This window comes from Corythoichthys intestinalis, chromosome 11, assembly GCF_030265065.1.
Source record: "Corythoichthys intestinalis isolate RoL2023-P3 chromosome 11, ASM3026506v1, whole genome shotgun sequence".
NCBI lineage: Eukaryota > Metazoa > Chordata > Actinopteri > Syngnathiformes > Syngnathidae > Corythoichthys > Corythoichthys intestinalis.
This window is the reverse complement of record NC_080405.1, coordinates 56,808,391-56,824,845: the sequence shown is the minus strand read 5'-3', so window position 1 is coordinate 56,824,845 and position 16,455 is coordinate 56,808,391. Positions and strand designations below refer to the sequence as shown.

The 16,455-nt window shown below is 40.3% G+C and overlaps 1 protein-coding gene across 3 annotated transcripts in view; it reads right to left on the bottom strand.

Moving 5' to 3' along the window:
* The window catches only part of etf1a (eukaryotic translation termination factor 1a), a 28,795-nt gene extending 14,216 nt beyond the window's left edge, over positions 1-14,579 (bottom strand). The window contains exons 1-8 of one of the 3 annotated variants that reach the window (XM_057849675.1): positions 14,432-14,579; positions 14,004-14,113; positions 7,243-7,418; positions 3,219-3,358; positions 3,006-3,144; positions 2,704-2,894; positions 1,093-1,222; positions 798-971 (exon numbers count right to left, since the gene is read on the bottom strand). In XM_057849675.1, the coding sequence (XP_057705658.1) occupies positions 798-971; positions 1,093-1,222; positions 2,704-2,894; positions 3,006-3,144; positions 3,219-3,358; positions 7,243-7,418; positions 14,004-14,089 (1,036 nt within the window). In that variant the 5' untranslated portion in view covers positions 14,090-14,113; positions 14,432-14,579. Of the gene's footprint in view, positions 1-797; positions 972-1,092; positions 1,223-2,703; positions 2,895-3,005; positions 3,145-3,218; positions 3,359-7,242; positions 7,419-14,003; positions 14,114-14,201; positions 14,362-14,427 lie in introns of those variants that run through there. The other 2 variants (XM_057849674.1, XM_057849676.1) reach the window with 2 other exon arrangements.
* Between the last annotated feature and the right edge of the window lie 1,876 nt (positions 14,580-16,455).

The following is a 16,455-nucleotide window of genomic DNA, read 5'->3' as shown; positions in this document are numbered from 1 at the left end:
CATTAGCTGCACAACAACTGCAGCCGCCCTCCTCCGGGGAACGAGCTGTAAATTGCTCTCCGCCGGGCGGTTTGCCGGTCCGCGAAAACACTCGACAACCCAGTCGTCATGTCAAATAATCCGGGCTAGTTATGTGTGATTTTCCGCTTCGAAGACTTTGAAACATTACTCTGTTCGGGTTAGCATGTCGGCTAGCTGTCAAGCCTCTCGGTTTGTTTACATTCTCCGAAGCCGGGGAAGGGAAATGACATATGTCCGATTTAGGTGTCATTAAATATCGTTCGGGAAGTGCGACAGTAAAGGTGAAGTCGACGGTTTTGACCATTATGGAGTAATTTTGCCATGTTGTCCTGAATAAGTGCATTTTTATGATTTCATATTCCATTTAGCACAAGATTGTTATTTGTCATGACCATGCCATTTATTTAGCAATTGGGGGAAAATAATTGGATAAAAATAATATCCTGTAAAAATATTGAAGAGACAGAAACAATGACATTTTGCAGCTCTCTTCGTCGCGTTTTCCTCGTTCTGAATAATTCCCCCTTGATGGGCTGAATAGTAAAACCGATGAGCCCAGTCTCCCGCTGACGTCATCCACCTGTTGGGGATGCTCGAGCCCTATAACAGTAGGCGTGGCTAACCGGCAGATTAAAAGACTAATTTCTCATCATCTGCGCTTCGCTAAATTGTTGTATAATAGTCGATTCGTCTCAAAATATGATTCTAATTCACATAATAATGCTATTTAAGACTTTTTTTTCCTCCTGTCGTATGCTCTTTAAGCACGTGCATACCGTTCTCAGCTCCGTTGCTCTCAGCCCCGTGTACACGTAAAATGTAACGCATGGTGTCCAAGTTCTCGTAGACTATGAGGATCTCCACCGCTCCCATCTCCAGGGCTTTCAGTGTGTCCTCCACGCCGAAGCAGTATTTTCCTGTATCCTGACTGATCTCGTCAAAGTATCGTCCTGGAAAGCCAGAAGAGAGAAGCTTCGAAACCATTTTTAATTCATAAAACAAGCATGAAGCAAAGCTCGCAGACATTTTAGTCTTCTGTCGACAGTTGTGAAAAATGTTAAGACTACCTACCTATTAGCTTCTTTTCTTGTATGAACTTGACATTGGAGAGAACCTCCGCTGATAGCTCAATGGCCTGGTTGAAACCATTTTCTCCACCATAGGAAATGTCCACTAACTTCAGCACTTTGGCCTGTAACCTCTATGGATCAAAAACAGGTATATGCAATGGTTAATCACAGTAAAAAATTAGGGCTGTCAAAATTAACGCATTAACGGGCGGTAATTAATATTTTAAATTAATCACATTTATATATTTAAAGCAATTAACGCATGCCCGGAACGACCCACTCAAGCATTGCCGCGAACAGACTACAATGGCGCCGTTTGAAGTATATTGAGAGCTAAGGGCAGAGACAAGCAAGTGGAGTGGACACAGGTGTGACCGGCACCAGCCAAGGGGGCCGCTGTTATTTTCAATGTGACCGGCATTGTCAGATTGAGCAGTGAGGAAGAAAGTGGTCGAGCGAGAGAGTAGAGAAAGTGCGCAGTTAGCGCAGGCTCAAGTGCTGCATCCCCCACATGCTTTTGTTTTGTTAATAAAAGTACCCAAAGTACCCACAAAAAGCCATCCAGCGCCTCTCGGTGTTTATATGTAAGCTGCCGTTTTCCTCAGGAGGAAATCGGACGAATCGAGCCAACCGACGACAACGAGCCAACATGAATCGCCGGTCCATAGCACCGCCAATTACCAAGAAGGGCGAATTGGTAACGCAAGCATTTATTGGAGCCGGGCTGTTTAATGGAATAAGCGGTGGCATCGCTTCCACAACTGTTATAACTATTGTGGCAAGCGACATGGGGAAGAATAACTGGAGATGATCTTTTTCTTAACACCATGTACTGTACTTAACGCAAGAAGATATACCATTTGCAGCAAACACTGTGACTCCTGGTTGCTCAAATTCCCATCATGCATTTCGGTGGTTAACATTTAAGTTGCTACAGTATAATTAAGTGAAAGCACAACAAAAATAATATTCCTATCTCTCAAAAATAAAATTATGTTCACAAAAAGAAAAGCGCTCAACGCAAAGAGATCTGGCATTCCCAATCAAAATAGCTATGCAAAATAATACTCTATTCAAACATTAAGTTTAGCTCAACAAATACACTAGATGGCAATATTTAGTCACAATATACAAACTATCAAAATTACTGTAACTTGTACTCACATTTATCTTTTAAGAATTACAAGTATTTCTATCCGTGGATCCCTTTCACAGAAAGAATGTTAATGTTAATGCCGTCTTGTGGATTTATTGTTATAATAAACAAATACAGTACTTATGTACAGTATGTTGAATGTATATATCCGTCTTATATTTCCATTCCAACAATAACTTACACAAAAATATGGCATATTTTAGAGATGGTTTGAATTGCGATTAATTATAATTAATTTTAAGCTGTGATTAACTCGATTAAAAATTTTAATCGTTTGACAGCCCTAGTTTTAATATAAAATTACTATAACTTGTAACTATAACATTTATCTTTTAAGAACTACAAGTCTTTCTATCCATGGATCCCTTTAACAGAAAGAATGTTAATGCCATTTGTGGATTTATTGTTATAAGAAACAAATACAGTACTTATGTACCGTATGTAGCTCGTCCTTACCGGGTCAAACATGTCCGACTGGCTGAGCTCGGTCTTGAAGTCGGCGGAACCGGCCAAAACCATTCCCGCCACGTTGACCTTGTCGTTGGATACAAACAGCTGCACGGCCGTTTCGGCCACTTTCCTCACGTAGTTGTGTCTCTTCTCCATTCTTAGACGAGCAAATCGCAAAGCTGACTGTCCTCCTCTGCCTGAAACAAAGAGGAACGGAAAGAGTCAAACCTAAGTCAGGGAAAAGAATGATCGACTCCTTGCTGGGTTGCTGTAAAATTACTGCCGTGTGAGATATTGTGATGTCGTACCGTGCTTCTTAGGTAGGTCCACAGTGAACTTGTGCAGCACCTCCCTGGTGTTCCCCTGCAGTGTGCCAAACAGCGCCCCGCTACCGTCAATCACGATAAAGCCAAACTTACTGTCGTCAGAGAGCAAGGCTGTCAATGCCTATGTTGAAAAGAATAGGAGCGTGTGAGACAAAATGGAATGAGGACAAAATCAAAAGATGAAGGCAAACTCACCTCAGTGTGGAACTTGTTGTCACAGAGATACAGGGAGGTGTTGATTGGCTTAAAAGGCTCAAAGTCGATATTAACTTTTTTCTCCTTCCCTTCGTCTGTAACAATGGTGCCGCAGTACACAACCAAGCCATTGGGTGGCACTGCACACAAAAATGGAAAAAGTTCAAAACCTTCTGTATTCAGATGGAATACACGCCATAAATCTTGCAGAGGCTCGGCTCATCATTTCACAGACATGTCATCACACTGTGACGTTTACATTTTGAAATTCTGTATTTTTTTTTATGTATATTTATCCCTCCTAATTAAAAACTTAAATCTTTATCATTTTACACAAAACAGTGGCGCCTCCAGAAATTCTTCATAGGGTGGCCAGATGGGGCCACTTAAAATCTTGGGGTGGCACACAAAAACGAAAAGCCATCATTTCAGGTTTTCATTATATTATTGCAGTAAAAAGGTCAGGGGAAAACTATCAGAAAGACTTAAGGACACGGCTACTGATATACTTTGGTGTATTGTGTAATATTTGATGTCACTAATGATTTAATGTGCATAGTCCATAACTGTCCAGTCAACATTTTGAGTTCCACAACAATTCTGTTTTATTGTGTTATGTATATATTAGGCATAAGGTGTACATTTAACTAGGGCTGTCTTACGATTAAAAATTCTAATCGTGTTAATCACAGCCTAAAAATGAATTAATCGTAATTAAACGCAATTCATACTAGGCCTGAACGATATTGGAAAAAACTATTGTTGCGATTTTTTTTAGGTTTGCAATATATTGCGATATTATATTGCGATATTAAAAAAAAAAAAAAGATCTTTTTTAAAGAAATTTTCACTAAATGACTTGAATAGCTGTTTGGAAATACTTTACATAACACACCGTGACCACAGTGTATTCATATAATACCGTTTAATTTGTGAATGATGAAGATTTCTGTATGAAGGTATCCAGGAAGTCATGTCTGCACAAAATAGATCATTTATTGAATACAATATTTTACACTTCAACAGCAGCAAATAAATTAAATGATAAATAAAAGAGCAGGTGCATTAGTCCCCTAAGTTTTTGACAAAATATAACAATAAATAAAAACTTCTGTAAAATAACAACAAAGTTGTCAACATATTTGAACAAAAATATTAAATATGACAAATAAAAAAGCTGTTCACGAACTATAACAATAAATAAAAACCTCAGTAAAACAACAAAGTTGTCAACATATTTGAACAAAAATATTAAATATGACAAAAGAGTTCACAAACTATAACAATACATAAAAACCTCAGTTAAACAACAAAGTTGTCAACATATTTGAACTTAAATATTAAATCTGACTAATAAAAGTGCAAGTGCATTAGTCCCCTGAGTTGTTTACACAAAATATAACAATATAAAACTGCAAAACGGCAACAAAGTTGTAAAAATATTTCAACAAAAATATTAAGTATCAAAACTTTATGTGCAGCTGTACTAGTTATTTGAAAAATACGGTTTACAATAAATTTAAATATAAAAGAAATAAACTCAATTGAACTTGTAAATAATTGAACTGAATAACTGCAAATAACTGTGATGAATAACAGAACCATTTTAACTCCCAAATTTCCTGCCTTCCAGATAGCTGTCACATGAATAGAAAGAAAAGACATTCCTTCAGCTGTGTTATGTATTTGTCTGCATATCGTCCACCTTCCTTGCTCAGCAATTCTCAACTGGGTCTCATAGGTTTTTGGCCAAGACTATTAGTTTATCCACTATAGCAGGCTTGAGACAAGAACGTTGGCATTTAACAATGTTCCCACCTGTGCTAAAAAGCCTCTGATGGGGAGCTCGTAGAAGGAATGCATAGATACCTGCGTTTTAAATGGTCCCACATGTTTGACAGATTACTTCTTGTTGAGGCAACCATGGCGAGGCACTGTCGACAGGGCTGTTTTTTGTCCCTTATAGTCTTGTTCTTGCCAAAATACTTCCAAAACTCCTTTTGGATACAGTCTTCCTTGCTCCTCCAACGTGTTGATTGCTTGCTTTCACTTTGAGAACGGGCCCTCCTCCCTCCGCTCTGCTGTTCGGCCCCTCCTCCCTCCACTCCGCTGTTGCAGGGGGAGGGGGAGGAGCCGATGACTTGCTGGAGAGAAAGAGAAACTGTGCGCTTTTTTCCCCTCTCCTTCCTCAAAACAAACGTTTGTGGATTAAAAAAAATGAAATTAAAAAACTATCGCACGTCCTTGCGATGGGACTATTGCACATGCGCACATCGCGATGGCGATGTTTAAACGATATATCGTTCAGGCCTAATTCATACCATCTCTAAAATAGGCCATATTTTTGTGTAAATTATTGTTGGAATGGAAAAATAAGACAAGATGGATATATACATTCAACATACTGTACATAAGTACTGTATTTGTTTATTATAACAATAAATCCACAAGATGGCATTAACATTATTAACATTCTTTCTGCAAAAGGGACCCACGGATAGAAAGACTTGTAATTCTTAAAGGATAAATGTGAGTTTGTATATTGTGACTAAATATTGCCATCTCGTGTATTTGTTGAGCTGTCAGTAAATGATACAGTAGCGACTTAGCTGTTCTGCCCAAATGCATGATGGGAAGTGGTGCAACCATGACTGTGTGTGGTGGCTGCAAATGCTATATCTTCTCTGCGTTGGGTGTTAAGAAAAAGATCAACTCCTGTCATTCTTCCCCACGTCGCTTCCCACAATATTTATAGTTGCTGTGGGAGAGATGACAAAGCTTTTGCCAATTAAAAGCACGGCCCCAATGAATGTTAAAAATTTTAATTCCCAATTCATTTTGTTGTGTGGTAATCAAAGCTTACTTATGTTGTTTTACTGTAAATAGTTAAAAGCTTATAAATATACACAATCAGAGACTGGAACTTTTTGTTGACCTTGTTTTGAGATGGGTCTGTTTTTGTACTTTATAATTTACTTTTTGTAGCACTCAATGTTGTACTCCATGTTGAATATGTTCAGAAGAATATAAATAATGCCATATAAATAATAAATACTTGATATCCTGTATTTCTTTTACATTAGTAATGCGTTTTCCACATAATTTGACATTATTTTTGGTAGTAAATTAATTTAAGCAACAAAAAAATTGAGGAGCCATTTGGGAGCCGAAAGAGCCGGCTCTTTTTCGAGGGCCGAGCCAAAAGTACCGGCTCTCTAAAAAGAGCCGGAATTCCCATTACTAGCGCCCAATAGTCCAGAAATTAAACTAGATGTTTCTGTCATGTTTGCCCTCCTACAGAAACCATATTAAAACTAAAAATATATATTTCTATCCCTCCATCTTTTTCCATTTTCAAAGCTCCAGGAAGCCACTAGGGCAGCGCCAAAGAGCTGCTTGTGGCTCTAGAGCCGCGGTTTGCTGACCCCTGACCTAAAACAAATGTTTTATCCAATTACTCAATGGAATTTCAGTAAAATAACCCGTAGCTGAAGCCCTAATTACATGCCAAACTACCATCAATTTAAGGCCATCAAACTCATAGCATAGCTCTCACCACTGGCAACATGTCACAGTAACTCTATCCTGCTTGCTCCATTTGCAGAGCACACCAAGTCACTGTAAATCCTATCTCAGACATAAACATAAGCAGAGGGAGGTTTGTTGATGACGACGCCCATATTTTTTCAAGCGATTAGATCTGATAACTGCGAAGGGCAAACCTAAGGAACAACTCCTTAAAACATGAAACCTTACGTTGACACCGAAACAGTCACATAATTCATGGCTTAAGGCATCTACACTGTGCAAAAATATTTTCATTTGCTAAAAAAATATGGTAATTGTTTACAATGAACCTGAATATCATTTAGGTTTTCATTCAGATATGAGAAAAATTCTAATGTTGTGTATATTTAACATGCTCACACAAAAAGTAGCGTCAACGAAAAAATGATAGCAGTGTGCAAATCATTTATTCAAATGAAAGAAAGTATTATGTTTCTATTTGATGAGCGCTACCTACCCTTGTTATACAGCTTTAGTCTTTGCTGTACAGAGGTGATGGCCCCGAGTACCGAGAGTCTGTTGACTCGACTCTTGATGTTGGAAGCTGTGCCAAATTCATCCGCTAACATTTTGGCCACTCTGGAAATCTGGTCCTTAGGTGGGATGATGAGGGAGATCATGCTGGTGCCATTACTGAAGAAAAGAGGACATTACTATTAGGTTACAGTACTTTGCGGACATATACAGTGAGGAAAAGTATTTGAACATCCTGCGATTTTGCAAGTTCTCACAATCTAAAACAAAAATCCAGAAATCACAGTGAAATGGATTTTTTTTTCTTCTTTTTTACAATTTATTTGTCTTTTACTGCTGCAAATAAGTATTTGAACAGCAGAGAAAATTAAAGTTAATATTTGGTACAGTAGCCATTGATTACAACTACAGAGGTAAACCGTTTTCTGTATTTTTTTACCAGGTTTGCACAGACTGCAGCATGGATTGTGCACCACTGCTCCACACAGATCATCCCTAGATCAAACAGGTTTCTGGGCTATCTCTAAGAAACATGGGAGTGTGAGCTTCTTCCAAAGATTTTCCATTGGGTTTAGGTCTGGAAACTGGCTAGGGCCCTGCAGAACTGTTATGCTTTCTGCGAAGCCACTCCTTGGTTATTCCGGCTGTCTGCTTCGGGCCACTGACATGTTGGAAGACCCAGTCACGACCCATTTTCAATGCTCTAACAAAGAAGGTAGGTTATTCCCAAAAATCTCACAATACAACGTCATGGTCACTCTCTCCTTAATACAGTGCAGTCGTCTTGTCCTATATGCAGAAAAATACTCCCAAAGTATAATGCTACCACCCCTACGCTTCACAGTAGAGATGGTGTTCTTGTACTCATCATTCGTCTTCCAAACACTACGAGTGGAATTAAGACCAAAAAGTTCCATTATGATCTCATATGACTATCTCCCATGACTCCTCTGGATCATCCAAATGGTCATTGGCAAACTTAAAACGGGCCTGGACATGCGCTGGTTTAAACAGGGAAACCTTCCGCGGCATGCATTATTTCAAACTGACATCTTAGTGTATTACCAACAAGTAACCTTGGAAATGGTTTCAGGTCATTGACCAGCTCCTCCTGTGTAGTTCTCTGCTGATTCCACACCATTCTTAGGATCATTGAGACCCTACGAGTTAGCTGGAGCACCAGTCCAATGGAGATTGACAGTCATGTTTGACTTCTTTCATTTCCCAATAATTTCTCCAGCGGTGAATCTTATATCACCAAGCTGCTTGGCAATTGCCCCGTAATCCCGTCCAGCCTTGTAGACGTCTACAATTTTGTCTCTGGACAGTTCTTTGAGGTGTATGGGGTGGACAGGTGTTTATTTGCAGCTAACCACCTCAAACAGGCCAAAAAGACTCAAAAACCTCCACTCCACGTATTCATTGGACTTTCTAAAGGCAACTAACATGTCTTTGAGTCTCACAATTCTAGCTAATAGACAGGTGTGCAAATACTTATCTGCAGCAGTATAATACAAATAAATTGTTAAAAACCCATATATATTAGGGGTGTAACGGTACGCAAAAATCTCGGTTCGGTACGTACCTCGGTTTTGAGGTCACGGTTCGGTTCATTTTCGGTACAGTAAGAAAAAAAAAATGCAAAATCTAAATGTGCTAGTTGTTTATTACACACCTTTCAACAATAGGAACATTAGCCTATACAAAGCTAGAATTTTGCTCAAAAAGCAGCGGGTATTTAAAGATAGTAATCCAATTTGCCTTTCAGACCCCCAGTATTGGTCAGCTTTCTTTCTGAAAGAAAGAAGAAAAAAGAAGTCCTGGGCTAAAGAGAAAAGCAATCCCAATGACAACGATTTTAACATGTATTTTACAAATGTAATGCCTCAATGAATCATTTTTTTCTTATGAACGGCTTTCAAAAGCTTTATTGGTGGATTTTCTCAAGTTAAAGCGCCACACAGAAATTAATAAATTTAATTGTGTAAATAGGATCTGTGTATTATTCTTATTATTTAATTACAGGTGTTTTAGCTCGTTTCAATTTATTTAAATGGGCTATTATTTATTTTATTATGCGATAATATATTTTACAAATGTGATGCATTCATTTATATTGTATATTTTATGTTGTATAATTTTAGTTCCTATGTGAATATTAGTTCCTACTTGTTTGGTCGTGGTATGAGGGTTTTGTATTGAACACGGGGCTGTGTTGGTTATTATTATAGTAGAGAAGACAGCAGTAAATCAACAAAGACAAGTCAACTGTGCCCCGATCTACCATTCAAGAGACCTGATGGACTCAAAAAGTGGGTTACGATTTCATATTAGTCTGAAAATTGACCGGATCCACCGTATTTTTACATGAGTGACTTCCGGTGTGCCCGATCCTAGCTACTGGTACCGTCTCGCGTCAAATAATAAAGTCTGCCGTTCTTTTCGCGTGCATCGTTTTGAGCCGCTTCTGGGACGCGTCTAACACCCGGCTGCACTGCGACTGGTGTGCATTGGCGGATTGACTTTAACGCCCGCGTTTCACTGCGTTCTCACGCTGGCCACGTTGTCGCGCCGTTGAAGTTTCTGGGTTATACTGTCCTACCATGTTGGTCCTCAATATAGTAGACGGAGTAAATATAATCTACACAAAGAAACTGTAACCAGATCGACTCACAGCCTCGAAAAGTAAGGGTTACATTACGTCAGAAACTCGTTCGGTACGCCACCGTTCCGAACCGAGCACCACGTACCGAAACTGTTCAATACAAATACATGTACCGTTACTAGGGGTGCACGATATCCATTTTTTGAAACCGATACCGGTATCTTCCTGCTCCTCAAGGCCGATACCGATACGATAACCGATCACATATACATAATTTTTCAATGTATATTCACCTGAGTTTTTGAACACCTGTAGGTCAAAAATACTAGTGGTTGATTCAGCTTAGATTTGCCTTTGACTGAACCAGAATTTTCATGATGAAATGAACATTACTATAATGAACAAAACAAAAAACAGTAACAAAACTTTGCATACATTACGCACAAATCCCAATCCGACACCGTGCCAAAAATATTATTAATAGGGCCGATAATATGTTATCGGATTTATTGGGATGATGTCATAATTCCTATTATCGGACCGATAATTATCGTGCACTTCTAACTGTTACACCAGGGGTGTCCAAACTTTTTGCGAAGGGGGCCAGATTTCGTGTGGTAAAAATGTGGGGGGCCGAACTTGGCTGATGTCCTTTACGTAGAACGGGGGTTGCCAACGTCGGTCCTTGAGGGCCCCTATCCAGCTTGTTTTTGTGAGGAGCAGCATTTAGTGTGTAAGCTACTTCATATGCTGGTAGCAGGTACTGCTGACCAATTAATTAAGTCTGTGTACGGGCCAGACGTTATTTATTTTATGACAGAGGCTGGGGGCCGGATGAAATTTGACCACGGGCCGCTTTTGGCCCCCGGGCCGGACTTTGGACATGTCTGCATTACACCCTTATTATAGTGCGATTTCTGGATTTTTTTTTCTTTAGCTTGTCTCTCACAGTGGACAAGTACCTACCATGAAAATTTCAAACCCGCCCATCATTTCTAAGTGGGAGGACTTCCAAAACCGCAGGGTGTTCAAATACTTATTCTCCTCATTGTACAGTGTGGGCCAAAAGTATTGGCACCCCTGCAATTCTGTCAGATAATGCTCAATTTCTCCCAGAAAATGTCTGCAATTTCAAATGCATTGGTAGTAATATCTTCATTTATTTTGCTTGGAATGGAAAAACACAAAAGAGAATGAAAAAAAATATACTATTATCATTTTACACAAAACTCCAAAAATGGGCCGGACAAAAGTATTGGCACCCTTAGCCTAATACTTGGTAGCACCACCTTCGGACAAAATAACTGCGAACATCCGCTTGTGAGTTTCTTACAATGCTCTTCTGGAATTATTCTTTGGCCAACTGCTCCAGGTCTCTCAGATTTGAAGGGTGCCATTTTCAGATCTCTCCACAGGTGTTCTATGAGATTCAGGTTTGGCCACTTTAGAAGTCTCCAGTGCTATCTCTCAAACCATTTTCTAGTGCTTTTTGAAGTGTGTTTTGTGTCACTGTCCTGCTGGAAGACCCATGACCTCTGAGGGAGATCAAGCTTTCTCACACATTATGCTGCAAAATTTGTTGAGAGTCTCCAGACTTCATAATGCCATGCACACGGTCAAGCAGTCCAGTGCCAGAGGTAGCGAAGCAACCCCAAAACATCAGGGAACCTCTGCCATGTTTGACTGTGGGGACCGGGTTCTTTTCTTGTTTTTTTCCCTTGTAAACTCTATGTTGATGCCTTTTCCCAAAAAGCTCTACTTTGTCCCATCTACCCAGAGAACATTCTTCCAAAACGTTTCTGGCTTTCTCAGGTAAGTTTTGGCAAACTCCAGCCTGGCTTTTTTTATGTCTCTGGGTCAGATGTGTCGTCTTCCTGGGTATCCTACCATAGAGTCCCTTTTCATTCAGATGCCGATGGATAGTATGGATTGACACTGTTGTACCCTCGGACTGCGGGACAGCTTGAACTTGTTTGGATGTTAGTCGAGGTTCTTTATCCACCATCCGCACAATCTTTTTTTAAAATCTCTTGTCATTTTTTCCCCCATCCACATCTTGGGAGGGTTAGCCACAGTGCCACGGGCTTTCCACTTATTGATGACACTGCGCACTTAGACACGGGAACATTCAGGTCTTTGGAGATGAAATTGTAGCCTTGAGATTGCTCATGCTTCCTCACAATTTTGTTTCTCAAGTCCTCAGACAGTTCATGAGCAAGATACTGAACCCCACATTGCTCCTGGTGCTGCGTCACCAGTAGGTAGATGGCAATGTAGTGTAAAGCGCTTTGAGCACCTTGAAAGGTGGAAAAGCGCTATACAAGTATAACACCATTTACAATTCTTTGGTCTTTCTTTTCTTCTTACTCAATGTGGTACACACAAGGACACAGGACAGAGGTGGAGTCAACTTTAATCATTTTAACTGGCTGCAAGTGTGATTTAGTTATTGCCACAGGTAAGTAACAGGTACTGTTAATTACACAAATTAGAGAAGCATCACATGATTTTTCAAAGGGTGCCAATACTTTTGTCGGGCCCATTGTTGGAGTTTTGTATAAAATGATAATGATGTAATTTTTCTTCCCATTCTCTTTTGTGTTTTTTCATTTCAAGCAAAATAAATGAAGATATTACTACCAAAGCATTTGTAACTGCAATCTTTTTCTGGGAGAAATTGAGCATTATCTGACAGAATTGCAGGGGTGCCAATACTTTTGGCCAGCAGTGTACTTCAGTTACGCCTTTCATTATAAAGACTGAAGTCGAGGCTAACGTTTTCGTGCAAATTCTGCAGAGATGGCAGAGCAAAAGAAACAAAAAGTTTTGTCTGAAGGAGGGGGGGCGCTACCGGGATAGTCAAGAATTAACATGGGCCTGGCTTACACTCGCTGGCGTGACGCCCTTCCAACTCCTAACCAAACTCGTCAGCAGCCACACTAAGTCACACGGTTGCTAACCGTCATATGCCATTATTTAGTCACAACTGGATTTATTACCTTATTACTATTCATCCTTCACACAGCCACTGAAAACAGAAATGTCGTATAATCCAGCTGCAGGCGCCAGGGAGATCATGATTTTACGACACTGTGCGGGTGTGCACTGGTCCTCATGAGAAACGCCGTCTTTAAGGCAAAACACTACCGCTTTTGTCCACCGGTGTCACTAAAAATTAACCAAAGCTGAAACGTTAACTAGTTTTGCTTTAAATAGGAGACATTACGAATTTTTAATTTCGAGTATGTGTCATTATTTTTATTTTGGCAAGAAATCGTAATCAAGATCAGAAAATCCAGTTTGAGAGAAAATAATCAGGATTTTTCATGTCAGGCAAAATTGAACAGCCTTATCCTGCAGGCCTAATTAGAAGTCTACAGTTCTCAATGTCAGGCAATAAGTTAATATGATCATTACATTGGTTCAGAAGAAGTACAGTTGGCACGCTAGAGAAAGGGAAGAGAAGAGGGACTTTTCAGTTACACAGGGCTGAGTTGTAGCAGTCCCCTTTGACATCCTCCTCATTCACTGACCACACAAGCTGGCTGACACAGCACTCGACGGCAGTCTGGCAGGTAGCAACAAGCTGGCAACAGTTGGTGGGTGTGGGGCGAGTGCAAACAATCACTTTTAACCAAAAGTATCCTCAATTGCGAAATCATTGACCACCATGAAACAATGACACTGACGTCAATGCTATTTCACGAATTCCATTGAAGTCACTCGGGTGACAAATACCTCGACCGAGCTCCCGTTTTCATAAACGAGCTCTCTTACTGAAGATAACCATGGCGGCCTCCATCCAGAAATGACGTTTATAACGGATGTCTTCAGCGTTCTATTATATTTTTCCCACTCGCGCGTGAAAACGTGGAATTCAACTAAGTCCATTGAGCACAAACTTTCAATTTTTAAACATTATTTACAAATAGGCTAAACGGCGACGACGACCCCTTTCGCACAAGCGGCGACGGAAAAGCTAGCAGTGCTAAGCTAACCACTCCCAAAGTCGGCCCTCGGTAGCTTGATGTCCAGCTGTTGCGAACCGGGACACGGTACGATGATTTCAGCCGCTAAACGGCTCTATTAAGTGAAGTCGCCGCCACGACAAGGGCAAACACGCAACACCGCGTCCTTACCCACGGGCGGCCTCCAAACTTTTGATCAGCTTCTTGATTTTCCATATCTCCACGTTCCTGTCCGCCGCGCTGGGGTCGTCCGCCATCTTTCTGCTGTGGTTGTTCAGCACCTAAAATGCCGGGAAAGGAGCATTAATACGAGAAAGCGGCGGTGGCGGGAACAACAACAAAGCCTGACGGTCGTTCAACTACGCGTACCTCGCTAAATAAATTGTCCGGAGGCCCGTGTTAGGACTGACCGAAGAGGAGAGCTTCTCCTCCGGCTGTCTCTCTCAATAAAGTGCGCGGAGAGCTAACAGGCCTCCGGTCTGCCAGGCCCTAAAGTCCACCCGATTCTTACCTAATTCGACCTACTTTCCTTCGTTCTGCTCGACAACTACTGTGCTAGCGATGACATGAATAGAAACAAAAACGAGAACCGTACCTGCCTCGGACAACGCCGCTCCGCTCGCTGTTTTCTAGTCTACGTCGCGTCGGTGGTCCGAGGGATGACGTTGCCTTTCCTGCCGGTTTCTCTCCTCCGCACGCCTCGCGTGGTGCCGCCGACTGGGCTCACATGTAGGAGGCGGTTCCAAGTGGTGGCGTTCACTTCCTGGAAACCGCATAGAAACCAATGGGAGCCTGTGACCTGTGCGTCAATCATAATATTCAATGCGACCATTGGGTGACTCATGGCATCACGTCGTCATAGAGGAGCAGGCGTCAATCGCAGTCGGTTGTGGGATGTGTAGTATTACAAGGTTCCTTAAAAAGTCTTTAAATTAGGGCTGTCAAACGATTGAAAATTTTAATCGAGTTAATTACAGCTTAAAAATTAATTAAGCGTAATTAATCGCAATTCAAACCATCTATAAAATATGCCATATTTTTCTGTTAATTATTGTTGGAATGGAAAGATAAGACACAAGATGGATATATACATTCAGAGGCGTCGCGTCCCATTAGGCAAACCAGGCAATTACCAAGGGCCCCCAGCCAGCAGGGGCCCCGAGAGGGCCAACAGATTTAGCACACGCAGCTTTACTGCACTGTCGTGGCGACAAATGTAGGGAGTGTTTCAATATCATGGAATCATTTGGCAGATTATCTAATGATTCAGCTATCGATCCCTCTCATAACGAACCATGTCATGTAGATTATACATGTTTAAGAAAGTCCAATCAGATATTAATATCACATGATTGTTTGAAGAGTGTCTCAGTTCTCCCAAGATCTCTCTGGAAAGTCCTTGCCAAGTTATTTTAAGTTGATTTTCACAGGCCACCTCATTATTCATGTGACCACTTAAAGAAATGGTGATTTTTCCCAAAAAGTCTATTAATGGGTCTAGCGTATTCCTCCTCCAATACTCTAGAAGAAAAATATAACATATACTGTATGCATCTAAAATAATCCTAAACGATTTTATTAGCAATTTTAATTCTCCTTTTAGCAAGGTTCCTTGGGTATGCGTACGTTCCCATAGCAACCAGTCCTGTTATTGTCCTACGTCACAAGCACTGCTTATTCTGGGAGCGAGAATAGGCATAAGGTGTGCATTTCGAGCAGAGGACAGCGACCTGTTAAAATGTGTGCGTCCATGAACGAATGTAAGGAATGTAATGTAATGCACTTTTTTTCTTTAATATTTTTGTTATTTGGTTATTTAGCTTTTAGATTGGATTTTATTTTTAATTGCATTATACTGCACTTTTTGTCGACACCTTAGAAAAAAGCTGGGCTCCACTTTTGCACTGAATATAGAGAAAATGTTTTAGTTATTATTCATGTTATTGATCTTTTTGTTTGTTGCTGATACTGGATTTCATTTGTACATTTTCTGATGTGCCTTTTACAATAAAACTTTATATATACATTTTCTTTTGGGAATTTTCTCAGAAGGTGTCAGTCTCCCCCAGGGCAGCTGTGGTTACAATAGAAGCGTACATCCACTGACTGTGGAGTGAATGGGGAGGGGGCACTTTGAGTGTCCTAAACTGCGCTGTATGAGAGCGAGGCGTTATTAGACTTTGATTAAATATGCTATTGCTCTAAATCCAACTGTCCCTCTTACTTGCACACGCTAGAAGGGCCCAATGTTGCTTGGGGCCCCCGGGGACCCTTGCTACGCCTCTGTATACATTCAACATACGGTACATAAGTACTGTATTTGTTTATTATAACAACAGATCAACAAGTTGGCATTAATATTACCCTTTATTGCCAAATGTATCACATTTGATACACCTAAAATTGCATGATTTTGAGACTAATTCAGAATTTTGACATTTCTTTTTGAAAAAAAAAAAGCTGGATGCAAGTCAACACATGCATCTGCAGGTTCCAAGAGAAAAAAAAAGAAAGATTTAGCAAGTGTTATAGATATCAGAGCGCTTATAACACATATTCATTTTGACTTTTCTTTTTACAAATTTGAAAAAAAGGTTTCATTAGGACCTTATTTTTAAAATTT